This window comes from Jaculus jaculus, chromosome 8 (genome assembly GCF_020740685.1).
Source record: "Jaculus jaculus isolate mJacJac1 chromosome 8, mJacJac1.mat.Y.cur, whole genome shotgun sequence".
In the NCBI taxonomy this organism is placed as follows: Eukaryota; Metazoa; Chordata; class Mammalia; order Rodentia; family Dipodidae; genus Jaculus; species Jaculus jaculus.
In genome coordinates this window covers 139,597,381-139,614,731 of record NC_059109.1, presented here as the reverse complement: position 1 = coordinate 139,614,731, position 17,351 = coordinate 139,597,381, and the positions used below count along the sequence as shown (strand labels likewise).

Genomic DNA, 17,351 nt, shown 5'->3' with positions numbered 1-17,351 from the left:
GCTGGGCACGTAGAACACAAGTCACAGCCGTGCTGGGGGCCGGCAGCCATGGTGCGATGCGGTACAGCTGGCTGAGCTCCTATCTGGAGGGCTGTCCCCTTGGCTCTGTGCATACCGTGGTAGCCGGTGGTGAGCTGAGACTCCGAGGCACTTGTGGGGCCCCCATCTTGCCACCAGCATTCAGCCCCTGACTCAGAAGCCAGCTTGTGGAGAGGAGGGTGTATGGGAGGCTCTCAGAGCTGTTGTGAGGGAGAGGAGGCATCTACTCTGCCTGGATGGAAGCTAGCAGCCAGGCAGAACGCCTGTGTCTCCTGCTCATGTCTCCATACCTGGGCTTAGCCTAGGCTACAAAGAACCCATCACGGCCAGGTATGGAGGTGCATGCCTTTAATTCTGGCACTCAGGAGGCAGAGGTAGGAGGGTCACCATGATTTTGAGGCCAGCCTGGGACTGCAGAGTGAGTTCCAAGTCAGTCGTGGCTACAGTGGGGCCCTACTTCACCCCCCCTCAAAAGAACCCAACAGTTCTGGGCCAGTGTGATGCAGGAACCAGTGCCTGAGTCGCGCCTCTGTGAACAAAACCATGTTTCCACTTAGAAAGGACACTGTGACTTTCTTTCTCAACTCAGGCTCCTGGGGGAATAGCTTTCTCCACCCAGCTAACAGGCAGTCTGTCTCTTCACCTCCTTCCCTGACCTTAGCCTCCACCATCTGAGAAGCAGACTGAGGATGCTCAGATGGGGCCTCCTGGGACAGGCAGGGAAGCATTGTGTCGGTGCCTGCCCACCTCTGCCCACAGCCTGTGTGGCTGTGGAGAATCTGGGGACACAGTCTCCTCAGGAGCTTCAGGAAGAGAAGAATTCAGTGTCTCCTCAGTCTGGTACAGTGTTTGCTCCCCAAAGGTGGGACCGTGTTTTCTCTAGTCATCTCTGCATGCCCAGCACCTAACAGTAGCCACTGTGTATTAAGTGCTCAAGAAATGAATGCCAGATGGAAGGATGGATGAATGGATGGGCAATGCCTGAACAGAATGTGAATTGCTAGGTGGACAGATAGATGAGTAGATGGATGGATGGGTGGGTGGGCAGGTGGGTGGATGTGGATAGACAGGTAGGTGGATGAGTGGTGAGTTGGTGGGTAGGAAAATAGGCGGATAGATGGGTAGATGAAAGTGTGGGTGGATAGATTCACAGATAGATATATGGATCGGTGGGTGACTGGATGGTGAGTGGATGGGCAGGGGTGTGTGTGTATGTGTGTGATGAGAGATGAGGTGTGTAGAGAAGGAGGGCAGTATGAAAGGGTCAAGGTTCTTCTTGAAAGCCTTTGGGAGGTGCATGAGTCCAGTGACTGGGGTGACACCAGGTGCTGCAAGCCTGGCTTTGGTCCTTCCTGGGTTTCTGCTCACTGGCAGAAGCCAAATAAGCTTCCAGTTCACGTGGACTAGATGTTGCAGCCACCTGGGGTGGGGCAACTGTCCCAGGGAGGAGACCTTTGTGCCTTCAGAAGGGACCAAGCAGCATCCTGAGGAGGCCCCCCAGTTCTGCTTCACATCCTGATTCTGATGGGGCATCAGGGCTCGTCTGTGAAGGCCACCATTGCTAGTGATGAAACCAACCTCCTACAATTCCCCTGCCCTCTGCAAATGGGCAGTGAGCATGCCCAGAGCCAGGCTCTGTCCTAGGGACTGGGGACACCGTGTGCCTTGCGTATATGGACTTTACTGAAGAGGGGAGACGAATGATAAATCCTGAACAAATGGCCACCAGACACTGGAGCAGCAGGTCAGCCTGCCATCAGTGCCAGGGCTGAGTAGGTGAAGTCACAGCAATTGCTACAGCAGCATGGGGCAGAGGCCGCAAATTCCACCTTTGTCTCAAAGTGCAGTGTGGTCATTTGTCATGACATTAGCCACAAGCATCATCCTTGCCCTCAGAGCAACCTGATAGGAGGCTCTCAGTACTGTCCCCAATCAGGACGGGAGAGACCTGAGTTTGGGGCAGACTCAGAGACTTGTGTAAGCTCACACAGGTGAGGGGCTGGTGTGGCCCTCTCACGTGGTGCTTCCAGACAGTGTGGAGTCAGGGGGCCAGTTACAACCTCACTTGGTTGTCAGGCCAGACAGAGGCAGGAGCCTAGCTGCCTCCCGTGTGTCTGAGGTCAGTGGGGCCAAGGAGGAAGCCACGAACCCCAAGTCTGTCTTTCTCACCATTTTTCCTTTCTGTACAGAGCATCTCATAGTCTCACCTCAGAGACACTTTCCTGATGATGGAAAGTCAGTGAGAAGAACAGAGGGCAGTAGACCTAACCAGAAATTCTGGGAAGGTGTTTGTAACACAAACTTTGCCCCACTCTGGCCACTGAGCTGGGGGCCCTTGGGTGGGACTCAGCAACCATATTTGAAGCAGCCTTAGGGCAATTCTGATCTAGTAGAGCTGGAGTCCTGCTGGGGTCCAGGATCCTGCAGCCAGGCAGGAATGTATCTTTTGCTGACACCTCCCCCACCCCAGGGACTGGCAGGTCGGGGGTGTCCAGACTACCTGCTCCATCCAGATGACCAGCTGCCTTCCATATGCAGATACTCACATGGTAAGAGGCTCTCTCCTCCCGGTCCATGGGCCGTGTGACATACATCCGACCAGACATGGAGTCAATGCTGAAGACCTCCATGGGGGGCTGGTCAGCACCCACACCTGTGATGCTGTACCGGATAGGGATGTCATTGTCCTTGTCAGACCGGATCTGAAAGGACGAAAGATTGGAGATGTCAGCCCACGGCAGGGAAGGGCAGGTATGTTCACTCTTATCCCCTGATGGCTTCTCACTGGCCTACGTTTGTGGAGCTGGGAAGAGGAAAGGCAACCAGTGGCCCAGGAGCTACCGAGTGTCACCAACTTTCTGTCCCATGGTGCATCAGGTGACAAGGAGGCACAAGGTGCAATATCTCAAGTTTAATGTCAGGCAGGGAGTGTGGGACGCCCAGGGGGTTCATAACAGCTGAAGGGGAGGGAAGCCATGGTTCACAGTGGCCGAGGTTGCTGCAAATGCTTATGAACTTCTTCAGTCAACCGAGAAAAAGTGTGAGGCAGAGCAGTGGCAAGGAACTCAGAGGCAACTGTGTCCACCTGTGTAGAGGTGTCACACTGAGTGTCCATCTGTGATGGCATTTCATTGGGCATCCATCTGAGTGGAGATGCCCCATTAGGTGTCTGTGTGAAGGTGCCCTGCCAGATGCCCACGCCTTTGAAGGTGTCTCAGTGGGTGCCCATCTTTGTGAAGTTGTGGAGGTTTCTTGCTGGATATCCACCTACATGAAGGTGCCCTGCTGAGTGTCCAGCTGTGTGAAGTGCCCTAGTGAGTGACCATCCACATGAAGGTGCCCTGCCAGGTGTCTGTCTGTGAAAGACGTCCTGCCATGTATCCATCTGTGTGAAGGTGTCCCGATGGGTGTCCACCTACGTGAAGATACCTAGTCGGGTGTCTACCCATGTGCAAAGGTGTTCCCTAGGTGTCTATCTTAGAGCACTGGTGATTGTGCACAAAACCCTCTCCTTACTCCTCTGTTGCAGACCCTGGACCATATCATATAATGACCAAATCTGAAAAGAAGATTTTGGAGGCTGGGAAGATGGGTCAGCAGTAAAGGCACTTGCTTGCAAAGCCTGCCAGCCTGACTTCAATTCCCCAATACCCGTATAATGCCAGAGGCACACAATGGCGCATGTATCTGGAATTTGTTTGCAAGAGGCCCTCGTGTGCCCATTCTCTCTGACTGTCTCCTTGCAAATAAGTAACTAAAAACATTTTTAAAAGACTTTGGGAAATAGAATTATAATAGCAGAAAAAGTGCACCCATGCCATTCATTGGTTGTGGTAAAACATTCCTTAATGAGAAAGGGAAGTTGGTAAGGTCACGGTCACCATTCCTGTAGGAAGAGAACTGGCACAAAGGAGGGGGGAGGCTCCCTCAGGAAGGTCAGGGAGCCGAGTGAACCCCAGGTGTAAAAAGCATTCCATTTGACAATGCCTTCAGAAAACATAGCTGTGTTTTTAAATCAAGGCTCCTGGGGCCATGACAACATTGTACAGTAAAATGGACCACAGTGAAAATCTCAGAACCTATTCTACAAAGTAGAATTGACCAAGACCTTTTTGCTGAAAGATTAAATTTGAAATTAATGATAAAATTTAACTTCTAGCAATTTAAAACATGTTCTGAAATAACCATCGGGTCATAAATGAATGAAAACTGCTTTAAGAAGCTTTAAAACTATTTCTGGAGAGATGGTTCAGTGGGTAAGAGCACTTGCCATGCAGACACAAGGGTTTGATTCTCCATGAATTCCGCTCCCTAGCGCCTATGTAGATAGCTAGGCAGGGACACATATGCCTGTCACCTCAGTCCTGTGGGGAGCAGAGGCCAGAGACTCGCTAGGGCTCATTGGTTAAATAGTCTGTTAAATAGCAGTTCTGGTTCAGAAGGAGACTTCATCTCAAGCAAGCAGGCGGATGAGTTATCGATAGAGGACTCCCAATGTACTCCTCTGGCCTCCGTATGTGAGCACACGGGACACACACATCTGCACAATCCACGAGTGCATGACACACACCACACCACACTACACCACACGCACTGTCCCATACAATTACAATTATGCTAAATGTGTCATGATAAGACTACCCCACAGCAAAACCCAAGCTTGGCTCCCGTCCTTAAGATACTTTTGTTGTTAAAGCAATTACAGCCGGTGGATGAGGGAGTGTTCCGCGCTGGAGCGAGGGAGAGAACGCAGGTGCAGAAGGGTTAAGGAATGAGTCAGGACAAGAGCACAGACCAACGTGCTGGAAGGTTCCAGAGCTGTACCTGGGGGAATCCCCAAGAGTTTCAGAGGAAAGAGAGAGCCCTCCTCACAGACAGCTCCTCATGCTTTGTTAGCATAGCTGCATGTCTTGGTGAGCTATCTGGCGTTCTGGAAAACACACCTGTCAGGGCTGTTCCCAGTGGGGAGCAAATGAGAGAAGACAGAGGCTCATCTCTGCAGGAAGTGTCCTGACCTCCCCAGAAGGACGTGTCTGAAAGGTCTCCAGAGCAGAGGACGAGGGAAAAACAACCCCTTTGGCTTCCCAAAGCACTGGGGACACAAGCCATCCTGCCTGTGAGCAAGTCATGACACAAAACAGGCAGGCTGTGTCCTGAGTATGCTGGGCCACAAAGAGACCCCAGGGAGGGGGGTGCAGTGGTGGGTTGAAGTCCCCAGCACTCCTGGGAAGGGCTTACTATGGACATCAGGGAAAGTCTTGTCTGGTGCTTGCTGCTTTGCACATACCAAGTTGGGAGCCCAATGGAGGCATGAGGAATTCAAGGACAAGCAACATTTCTGGTTCCATTTGTACCCCAAACTGCAACATGGCCTCTAGAAGAATCCCAATTCCTAGAAGATTCAGCCTGACAGAACGGTACCCTGCCATTGCAATAGGAAGCGGAAGTCCTTCACCCACTGGAGAGAAGACAAGCCTTCACTACACAGTCATTTTCTAGGAAGACAGGGGCCAATCCTGCATGCTGGCTCTGAGAGGAGGCAGGCAGAATTCGGTGCAGGTGCCCATGCTGTGAGCGCACACACACCGGGGTGCACACTCATGCGCACACAGCCTGTGGGGAATGTCTTGGTTCTGGGTCTGTACTGTACTTACTTTCCCATAATCAGGTAAGCTCTACCCAGCTGCCCTGAGCCTGAGCATGCTCATAGGACAGGGCTTCTGAGCCACGGCCCACAGCAGGGTGGGGCCCGGCAGTGGACATCCAGGCTTTATGCCTGTGAGCCGGAGCATCTTCTCCTGCAGAAGCTGGTGACTGCTGGCTAGGCTCATGTGTGCCTTTGCTGGTATCGCCTGCAGACTCCCAGGGCCCTCTTGCAGCTGTCCTGGCTGAAATGGGACGGTCCATGGTCCTCTGTGGGAGCCACCTCTTCTTTTCACTTGGGCAGAGTCTAGCAGAGGGTTTGCAGAGTCTGCCCTGTACCTGAGGACTACTGGGTGCTTGAAGGGCAAGGGGCTGTCCCCATAGAGCGAGAAGGAAGTGTGTGGCATTGGGGTAGTCACCCTCTGCCCTGGTGGGCCAAGCATTTCTGGACTGGTGTGTGGAAAGTTTGCTTTGGTCCTGGGCTTGGATGAGGGCACTTGGAGTCCAGAGACAGGCCTCAAGTGACACTGGCCAAGTTGTATTTAAAAAAATGTTTTATTATTATTTATTTATTTATTTGACAGAGAAAAGGGGGGGCAAGAGAGAGAGAGAGAGAGACAGACAGACAGACAGACACAAGAGAGAATGGGCCTCCAGCCACTGCAAATGAACTTCAGATGCATGAGCCCTCTTGTGCAACTGGATAATATGAGTCCTGGGGAATTGAACCTGGGTCCTTTGGCTTTTCAGGCAAACACCTTAACTGCTAAGCCATTGCTCCAACCCTGCACACATGCGTGCATACACACACACACACACACACACACACACACATATTTGTTTTTTGAGGTAGTGTTTTGCTCTATCCCAGGCTGGCCTGGAATTCACATGTACTCTCAGGGTGGCCTCGAACTCACAGTGATCCTCCTACCTCTGCCTCCTGAGTGCTGTGATTAAAGGTGTGGGCCACCATGCCCGGCCCAAGTTGCATTTCATCAAAGGGACACATGGAGCCAAGGACAGTCCTTGAGAGCAGTGGAGAGCAAGGGTCACTTGGGTCTCTAGCAGCTGCTGGAGGGACAACGTGGCTGGTTTATTGTGTGACTGTCACTCTGTCCTTTTGGCTGAGCTATAGGACATTTAATTAGGACTGTTGAAAAGAACCCACCACGGAGTTAAAGGTAATCTTTCTGTAAAGAAGTCTCATTACATTTTGTCTATCTCCTGGCCACTCAGAGGCATGCTCAGAAACGCTGCGGTCCCGGGGCGCTGCGCCCCAGGTAATGCACCCGGGAGCTCTTTGCGTGGCTCTTGGAATGCTCTGATTCCCCTGCAGTTTACCACATGGAGAAGAGATACAGCGCAAGTGAAACAGCAGGTCAGAGGAGAGCACTTTCCCATGATTTGTGTCTGGAAAATGAGGAAGACATCAGGGGCGTGGATGTGGGGGCCATGAACAAGGAGCGCGGACGGCCTTCCCACCACATGTCCCGCCTGACGATGCCACGGAGAATTCCGTTCCCTTGAATTTGTTATGAGAAGACAGAACAGATGGTAAAAGGTTAGTTTAAAGTGATGTCTGTGTTAAAATAACGGATGGCACCGGTGGTTGTGTTCGTCCGGGGACTGGCTTACAGGCCACTCCGTCCTCGGCGAAAGCTGAAGGGAGGGAGGCTGCCGGGTCCCCCAAGATGACTGTTCCAAATGAACGTGGAGCTGCAGAAAGTCACTGTGTGGCCTCCAGATACAAACACCTGGGCCTTAGGCAACTGTATTCAAGGGAGGAAGTGAGGGGGCAGAATCACATCTGGATAAGAGATGAGAAGACCTCACCTGAGGAGAGGAGAGACAGGCCTGCCTAGGAAAAGCCTCCGTCTTGTGCAGGCAGTGGACAAGCTCCACCTCAGATGCGCTGTGCGCTGTTCCTGTGGGGCCAGCGAGACAGCACAGCTACCTGCCAAGGGACAGGAGCTGCCCCCAAGGGACATCCCATAATCACAGGACTGGACAGATGCTGTTGGGTAAGAACACGGCATGTGAGGGAAGGGGCACCTTGGGGATAGCCACTCTTTTCTGGCATCTTGCAGTTTCTGACACACACACACACACACACACACACACACACACACACACACACGGTACTGTGGATCCACACATACAATACTAAGATGCACACAGATGCACACAAGCTCACGCGAGCGTCCATGCACACCACGGGGCTTCTCTCCCTCCTCCCACACAGCCCTCCGAGGAAGCTGGCTGTTCTCCGGGTAACGGTAACGGCGCTGCCTTTGATAGGCCTCGCTGGCCCCTGGCCAGGCATTTCAAAAGATGCTCAGAAAATCCTTGGGATCAAGCACGTCCACCAGGACGCACTGCTTTAGTGAAGTGTTTCAGCACTTTCTCTTCGTGCCCTATTAGACCCGGAGACTTTCCCAAGAGCGCAGGTTGCAATCTCTCATTTTCCTTCCTTCCGGGAGTCTGTGCGGCCGGCCGGCTGCCGCTCCTGCTTCTTGGTGGGAGAAAAGCTCTGAGTCTGACAGCCGCACCGCCCCCACCCTGCCCGGGGCCTGGACGCTGGCAGATTTACTCCTGGCCGTGGCTGCTGCCCGTAAGACTGCAGCTGGCCAGAGAGGCAATTTTCTTTTAAAATCCTACTCTCGCTGGAGCCCCGGGGTAAGAAGGCGGCTGCACCTAAATGCATTTGTGGCTTCCCGTGGTCTCGGCTATGTGCATGAAGCTCTGGAGCTTTCAGTGCATGACCTCCTTAACTTTCAGGCTGATGGCCACTCCGGGTTTTCTCAGGTTTCTGCATCCTGACTGCTCCTGCTTTGCCTGGACCCTTCTGCCTCTTGTCCCTGCTGAGCATCAAGGACATTCAACACACCTCCCTGAGCCCTGGCGATACAACAAAGTGGTTTGTCTTTAAGAGTGGCATTTTCAGGGCTGGAGAGGTGGCTTAGTTGTTAAGCATTTGCTATGAAGCCTAAGGACTCCGGTTCGAGGCTTGATTCCCCAGGACCCACGTTAGCCAGATGCACAAGGGGGTGCACGCATCTGGAGTTTGTTTGAAGTGGCTGGAGGCCCTGGCATGCCCATTCTCTCTCTCTCTCTCTCTCTGTTGCTCTCAAATAAATAAATAAAAATAAAAAAAATTAAGAGTGGCATGTCCAGTCCTGGCACATGCACTCAGCAGGTGCACAGTAATTGTTAGGTGAGCAAATGAAATGAGGAGCCACTGCTTAGGGGCAGGGCAGACAGGGCAGAGGGCCCAGGTCACTGCCACTGCTGTATGGAAGTCACAGTGAAGTCAAGGCTGCTGTGGGTCCTCAGGAGGGGTTTCTGCAGGAGAGGTGGCCACGCTGAGGCCTGGAAGACAGGACGTGGGCAGTCAGTGGAGAGCTAGCAGAGAAGGTTTGCCTAATCTGAGTTGGGAATGCTTAGGCAGAAAGGATTCTGGAGTCTTTCCGAACAAAGTCTTTCCAGACAAAGATTGGGCCTCTAGGAGCTTGAAGGGAGAAATGGGAAGAGGCTGGCGGCATGGTTACATTCGCCCAGCACATGCCTGGCAGGCCTGGAGCAGAGGAAGCAGGATGAGGGAGGTGCACAGTAATATGAGCTCCACCTTGCTCACCACCCTGGCTGTGAAGGTGCGGTTCACCCTGGAAATTTCTGGTGTCTGGTCTCCAGCCTGCTTGACATCGATTGCCTTGGACCACTTTATAGAATCATGGCCTACACCAGACATAAACAACCTGGTTGTCTGCTCTGACGCTGGCTCAGCGGCCCACTCTGAGGGAGAGCCAGGATTTTCTACCCTCCTTGGAAGTCCTAAAGGGACCATTAAAGAAGGCTCTAGAGGGCTAGGCCACCTGGTTATTGTCCTTCCCCTCTGTAGATGCAGCCATTGAGGCAGAAGGTTTCACACATCACAGGGACCAAGAGCAGAGTTCCCAGGTCCTGCTTGGTGGTCACATTGTCTTACACTGCTTTATTTTTGTGATGGTGGAGACAGAACCCACAGGACCTTGGGTGGTCTGGGCAAGCACTGTACCAGTGAGCTACATCCCCAGTCTAGCCACAAAGCCTTCCAAAGACCTTCTGAAAGCAGACAGGAGGCAGAAGCGATCTTCCTGATGGGAGCTGGAGCCCTGAGCTCATTGTTTGCATGGGAAGTCTGGGCCCCGCTTCGTGTCTCCTGGGATGACTTGACTCTCAGCCCTGGACTTAAGTGCTATCCCTTGCTCTGCCCAGCTCCACAGACACAAGTGCAGGCATGGCAGTGCTTCATCTCCACCATCCACTTGCCTGGGTCAGGAATCAACTAGGGGCACACCTCTGGTCCGTGAGGGCATTTCTGGGAAGGGTAAACTGAGGCAAGAAGACCCTCCCCTGGGCAGCCCTCTCATGGCAGCCCATGTGTAAAGAGGTCTGAGGGAACAGCCCTGGCCTTTTGCCTTGCTGCCTTCGCTCCTGGCTGGTGAGCAAACCCACCCTGGTGCCACCAGCTTTATAGACATGAGAGCTCAGCTTCCTCGGTTCGAGGCTCGATTCCCCAAGACCCAAGTTAGCCAGATCACAAAAGGGGACGCATGCATCTGGAATTCGTCTGCAGTGGCTGGAAGCCCTGGCGCGCCCATTCTCTCTCTCTCTCTCTCTGCCTCTTTCTCTGTCTCTCTCAAATAAATAAATAAAAATAAACAAAAAAAAATTAAAAAAAAATTCAGCCTTCACTTGCACAGAGGTTCCAGCAATGAGCAGAAAGACCCTGAATGTGACAGGAGACGGCACTTGTTGTGAATGTGAAATTGACGTCATCACACATTACTGGTCACGATTACTTTTTTTAAAAAAATAAATCATGAGAAACTCTCAAAGTCAGTGAATATTAATGAATGCCATGGGTATGTTCTCACAGAGTCTGCCTGGTGGGGAGTGGGGATTTAGATATTTCTCACAAATGCCCTTCAGGCCATACCAAATTAATAAGGCGAGGCTCCCTTTATTTTTGGTGAGGGATTACAGCAGACTTTATAGCTGCCGATGGGAATGGCTTCACTATGCATCTGAGACTTAACTGGCTGCTGGCAGCACAAAGACTGGATTTCATGTTTTAGGGGGGTCATCGTAACCAAACTGGGAGACTTTCAAGGTGCCCTGCTCTCCCATAGTCAATGAGTAAGGCCCGAGTCGGACAGGCCGATCATCTTTTCCCTCCCAACCATGACAGTCTGTGAGCATCCCAGGATCCTTCCAGCAGGTTCTATTGAGCTTGGAGTAGCTGGAGGTTTTCATAGCAGCAAGTCAAAGGCCCTGCCTGCCCATGCTGTCCCTTGAGCCCTGTCACTGTGCTCTGCAGGAAAGTGCTTGCTGATCCTGGTGTCACCGTGGTGTTCACTTGGGTCTGGACCTCCCCTCTCCTGCAGGGGACACTATGTCTTGGGATGGGGCCCCTGCAAACGGAGCAGAGTGAGGGCTCTTGTGGGAGTGACTGTCTGGTGGGAGGCTAGGAGAAGGGGTGGCGGGAGGGACGATGCAGCCTCATTCTCTTCCCATGGGACTATTGAGGTGACACTGAGACAAAGCCATCAGGCTGCCTCAGTGGGCCTCACAGTTGGCACTTCTCATGCTTCCCTCGTCTGCTATGGGGGAGTGCAGCTCTGATGGCCTTGGTGCTCACTCACACCGGCGCTCACACTCACCAGCGCTCACACTCACCGCTCTCACACAGGCGCTCACACCACTCTCACACTCACTGCTCTGACACTTACTAGCTCTTACACTCAATGGCTCTCACACTCACCAGCTCTCATACTCACTGCTCTGACACTGACTGCTCTGACACTCACCATCTCTCACACTCACCAGCTGTCCCACTCATTGCTCTGACACTCACTGGCCCTCACATTCACCAGTTCTCATACTCACTGTTCTGACACTCACCACTCTCACACTCACTGCTCTCACATGGGCACTCTCACCGCTCTCACACTCACTGCTTTGACACTCACCATCTATCACACTCACTGCTCTGACACTCACCATTTCTCACACTCACTGGCTCTCACATTTGCCATCTCTCACACTCACCAGCTCTCACACTCACCACTCTGACACTCACTGCTTTCACACTCACTGCTCTCACATGGGTCTCATACTCACCACCTCTCACACTCACTGGCTCTGACACTCATCATCTCTCACACTTACCAGCTCTCACACTCATTGCTCTGACACTCACTGGCTCTCACACTTACCAGCTCTCACACTCAATGCTCTGAAACTCACCACTTCTAACACTCACTGGTTCTCACACTCACTGGCTCTCACACTCACCATCTCTATAACTGGCTCTCACACTCACCAGCCCTGACACTCACTGGTTCTCACACTCATTGGTTCTCACACTCACTGGCTCTCACACACACCTCTGAGCTCTAGCCCCCTTCCTCTAGCAAGGCTTTATTGATTTAGAGTTGTCTGACCTGCAGCTTGAGCTGTCATCTGCCCCACCCCAGTCCTGGAGGACATGCATTTGTGGCACTGGGCCAGGCTCCATGTCTAGCAGAGAGGTGAGTCCTCTCTGGCCCTGAAGCTGCCAGGATGTACACAGAGATCAAGTGGTGGTGGATGGGGCTGATATGCTGAGACAGCCTTGGCAAGACTCCAAGACGTATGAGTGGGACAGTGGCCATGCACAGCCCCAGAGCAGCAATGCAGAGATGCAGGGAAATGGCTGAGGGCTTTGAAAGCTGAGGTATCTGGAGGGGCTTCTTTGAACAGGGAGCTGGGGCTCCCCAGGGATGGCACAGACTTATTGTAGGCCCGTTCCAGACCTTGTCTATGTGCTGAAGGACAGGAGAGGCAGCCCCTGCCCACTGATAGAGCCCCAGCTGGGGGAGGTGGAAAGGAGAGTGTAAAAGATGAAGATAACACAGAGATGGAACAGCAGGACACTCGGGAGAGGACAGGCACCTGCCAGAGCTGTGGCCTTCAAGTCATGGGGAGTGTGTATGGCGGGGGGGCGGGGCTCAGCTCTTCTGCACTCTTCTCCCAGGCTCAGTCAGAGCTGGGACATCTAGGATCTCGCCACCTAGAAGGTTGTGGTGGAGTGGAGCTGTTGAGGTCTTTGCAAAGCACAGCAAGCAGATTTGGAAGGTAGGCTGCTGTCAGGGAACTCCTGGATTTCTTTTTTCTTTCTTTTTTTTTTTAAATTTTTATTAACATTTTCCATGATTATAAAATATATCCCATGGTAATTCCCTCCCTCCCCACCCCCACACTTTCCCGTTTGAAATTCCATTCTCCATCATATTACCTCCCCATTACAATCATTGTAATTACATATATACAATATCAACCTATTAAGTATCCTCCTCCCTTCCTTTCTCCACCCTTTATGTCTCCTTTTCAACTTACTGGCCTCTGCTACTAAGTATTTTCATTCTCACACAGAAGCCCAGTCATCTGTAGCTAGGATCCACATATGAGAGACAACATGTGGCGCTTGGCTTTCTGGGCCTGGGTTACCTGACTTAGTATAATCCTTTCCAGGTCCATCCATTTTTCTGCAAATTTCATAACTTCATTTTTCTTTACCGCTGAGTAGAACTCCATTGTATAAATGTGCCACATCTTCATTATCCACTCATCTGTTGAGGGACATCTAGGCTGGTTCCATTTCCCAGCTATTATAAATTGAGCAGCAATAAACATGGTTGAGCATGTACTTCTAAGGAAATGAGATGAGTCCTTTGGATATATGCCTAGGAGCGCTATAGCTGGGTCATATGGTAGATCAATCTCTAGCTGCTTTAGGAACCTCCACGCTGTTTTCCACAATGGCTGGACCAGATTGCATTCCCACCAGCAGTGCAGAAGGGTTCCTTTTTTTCCACATCCCCGCCAACATTTATGATCATTTGTTTTCATGATGGTGGCCAATCTGACAGGAGTGAGATGGAATCTCAATGTAGTATTAATCTGCATTTCCCTGATGACTAGTGACGTAGAACATTTTTTAAGATGCTTATATGCCATTCGTATTTCTTCCTTTGAGAATGCTCTATTTAGCTCCATAGCCCATTTTTTGATTGGCTTGTTTGATTCCTTATTATTTAACTTTTTGAGTTCTTTGTATATCCTAGATATTAATCCTCTATCAGATATATAGCTGGCGAAGATTTTTTCCCATTCTGTAGGTTGCCTCTTTGCTTTTTGCACTGTGTCCTTTGCGGTGCAAAATCTTTGTAATTTCATTAGGTCCCAGTGGTTAATCTGTGGTTTTATTGCCTGAGCAATTGGGGTTGTATTCAGAAAGTCTTTGCCAAGACCAATATGTTGAAGGGTTTCCCCTACTTTTTCCTCTAGCAGTTTCAAAGTTTCCGGTCTGATGTTAAGGTCTTTAATCCATTTGGACTTAATTCTTGTGCATGGCGAGAGAGAAGAATCTATTTTCATCCTTCTGCAGATATTTATCCAGTTTTCAAAACATCATTTGCTGAAGAGGCTGTCTCTTCTCCAATGAGTATTTTTGGCATTTTTATCGAATATCAGGTGGCTATAGCTACTTGGGCTTACATCTGGGTCCTCTATTCTGTTCCACTGATCTACATGTCTGTTTTTGTGCCAGTACCATGCTGTTTTTGTTACTATGGCTCTGTAGTATAGGGTAAAATCAGGTATGGTGATACCACCAGCCTCTTTTTTGTTGCTCAGTATTATTTTAGATATTCGAGGTTTTTTGTGATTCCAAATGAATTTTTGGATTGTTTTTTCTATTTCCATGAAGAAAGCCTTTGGAATTTTGATAGGGATTGCATTAAATGTGTAGATTGCTTTAGGTAAGATTGCCATTTTCACGATATTGATTCTTCCAATCCAGGAACAAGGGATGTTTCTCCACTTTCTAGTGTCTTCTGCAATTTCTCGCTTGAGTGTTTTAAAGTTCTCATTGTATAGATTCTTTACTTCCTTGGTTAGGTTTATTCCAAGGTATTTTATTTTTTTTGATGCAATTGTGAATGGGAGTGATTCTCTGATTTCATCCTCTGTGTGTTTGTTGTTAGCATATATGAAGGCTACTGATTTCTGTGTATTTATTTTGTATCCTGCTACATTGCTGTAGGTTTTGATCAGCTCTAACAGCTTGCTAGTAGACTCTTTAGGGTCCTTTATGTATAGAATCATGTCATCTGCAAATAATGATAACTTAATTTCTTCCTTTCCAATTTGTATCCCTTTTATGTGTGTCTCTTGCCTTATTGCTATGGCCAAGACTTCCAAAACTATATTAAATAGAAGTGGGGACAGTGGACACCCTTGTCTTGTTCCTGATTTTAGTGGAAAAGCTTCCAGTTTTTCCCCATTTAGTAATATGTTGGCTGTAGGCTTGTCATAAATAGCCTTTATTATATTGAGATATGTTCCTTCTATTCCCAGTCTCTGTAGGACTTTTATCATGAAGGGATGTTGGATTTTGTCAAATGCTTTCTCTGCATCTAATGAGATGATCATGTGATTTTTGTCCTTCAACCCGTTTATGTAATGTATTACATTTATAGATTTGCGTATGTTGAACCATCCCTGCATCTCTGGGATAAAGCCTACTTGGTCAGGGTGAATGATCTTTTTGATATACTCTTTTTTTTTTTAATGGTTTTTTTGAGGTAGGGTCTCACTCTAGCCCAGGCTGACCTGGAATTCACTATGTAGTCTCAGGGTGGCCTCGAACTCTCGGCAATCCTCCTACCTCTGCCTCCCTAGTGCTGGGATTAAAGGCATGTGCCACCACGCCCGGCTTGATATACTCTTGTATTCTGTTTGCCAATATTTTGTTGAGAATTTTTGCATCTATGTTCATGAGGGAGATTGGTCTGTAATTTTCTTTTTTTTGTTCTATCTTTGCCTGGTTTTGGTATCAGGGTGATGCTGGCCTCATAGAAGGAGTTTGGTAGAATTCCTTCTTTTTCTATTTCCTGGAAAAGCTTAAGAAGCAATGCTGTTAGCTCTTCCTTAAAAGTCTGGTAAAATTCAGCAGTGAATCCATCCGGGCCTGGGCTTTTTTTAGTTGGGAGATTATTGATAACTGTTCGGATCTCCATGTTTGTTATAGGTCTATTTAAGTGATTAATCTCATTTTGATTTAATTTAGGTAGGTCATATAGATCAAGGAAATCATCCGTTTCTTTCAGATTTTCATACTTTGTGGAGTATATGCTTTTATAGTATGTCCCTATGATTTTTTGAATTTCTCTGGAATCTGTTGTGATGTTACCTTGTTCATCTCTGATTTTATTAATTTGTGTCTCTTCTCTCTTTCTTTTGGTCAGATTTGCTAAGGGTTTATCAATCTTGTTTATCCTTTCAAAGAAGCAACTCTTTGTTTCATTAATTCTTTGGATTGTTCTTTTTGTGTCTATTTCATTAATTTCTGCCCTAATCTTTATTATTTCTTCCTGTCTACTAATTTTTGGTTTGCCTTGTTCTTCTTTTTCCAAGGCTTTAAGGCGAAGCATTAGGTCGTTTACTTGCGACCTTTCTAATTTCTTAATATAGGCACTTAAGGCTATAAATTTACCTCTTAGAACTGCCTTCATTGTGTCCCAGAGATTTTGGTATGTTGTGTTCTCATTATCATTTGACTCTATAAATTTTTTGATTTCCTTTTTGATTTCTTCATTGACCCACTCATCATTTAGTAGTGTATTGTTTAGTTTCCATGATTTTGTGTATGCTCTATAGCCTTTCTTGCTACTGATTTGTAGTTTAATTCCATTGTGGTCAGATAGAATGCAAGGAATTATTTCAATTTTCCTGAATTTGTTAAGATTTGCTTTGTGTCCTAATATATGGTCTATTTTAGAGAATGTTCCATGTGCTGCTGAAAAGAATGTATATTCTGCAGCCTTTGGATGAAATGTCCTGTATATATCTGTTAGGTCCATTCCTTCTATGACCTCATTTAGTCCAGATGCCTCTCTGTTTATTCTTTCCCTGGATGACCTGTCAATTGATGAGAGTGGGGTGTTAAAGTCACCCACCACCACTGTGTTTGGTGTTATCTGTGACCTTAGTTCTAATAGTGTTTTTTTGACGAATTTGGGAGCCCCCATGTTAGGTGCATATATGTTTAGGATTGTAATGTCCTCCTGTTGGAGTGTGCCCTTAAACAATATAAAGTGACCTTCCTTATCTTTCTTGACTAACGTTGGACTAAAGTCTACCCTGTCTGATATTAGGATAGCAACCCCTGCTTGTTTTCTAGGCCCATTTGCTTGAAACACCGTCTTCCAACCTTTCACCCTAAGATAATGTCTATCCTTTGTAGAAAGGTGAGTTTCTTGGAGACAACAAATTGTAGGATCCTGCTTTTTAACCCAGTCTGCAAATCTATGTCTTTTCGTTGGGGCATTGAGACCGTTGATATTAAGAGATATTATTGAAAGGTGTGTACTTATGTTTGCCATTTGTGTGTGTGTGTGTGTGTTACTGGTTCTACCTGTGCTCTCTTCTGTTAACTGGTATTTGAGTATAGCTTGTTTTTTCTAGGTTCCTTATATGTGTGCTTTTCCTTTTGTTCAGCATGGAGGATTCTATCAAGTATTTTCTGTAGAGCTGGTTTTGTCTTCAAATACTCCTTTAACCTGCTTTTGTCATGGAATGTCTTT

General features: G+C 48.8%; 1 protein-coding gene across 1 annotated transcript in view; it reads right to left on the bottom strand.

Moving 5' to 3' along the window:
* Positions 1 to 17,351, bottom strand: part of Cdh4 (cadherin 4) — a 512,468-nt gene that overhangs the window by 85,971 nt on the left and 409,146 nt on the right. The window contains exon 5 of the mRNA XM_045156945.1: positions 2,586 to 2,741. Within this exon, the coding sequence (XP_045012880.1) occupies positions 2,586 to 2,741 (156 nt within the window). The remainder of the gene's footprint in view (positions 1 to 2,585; positions 2,742 to 17,351) is intronic.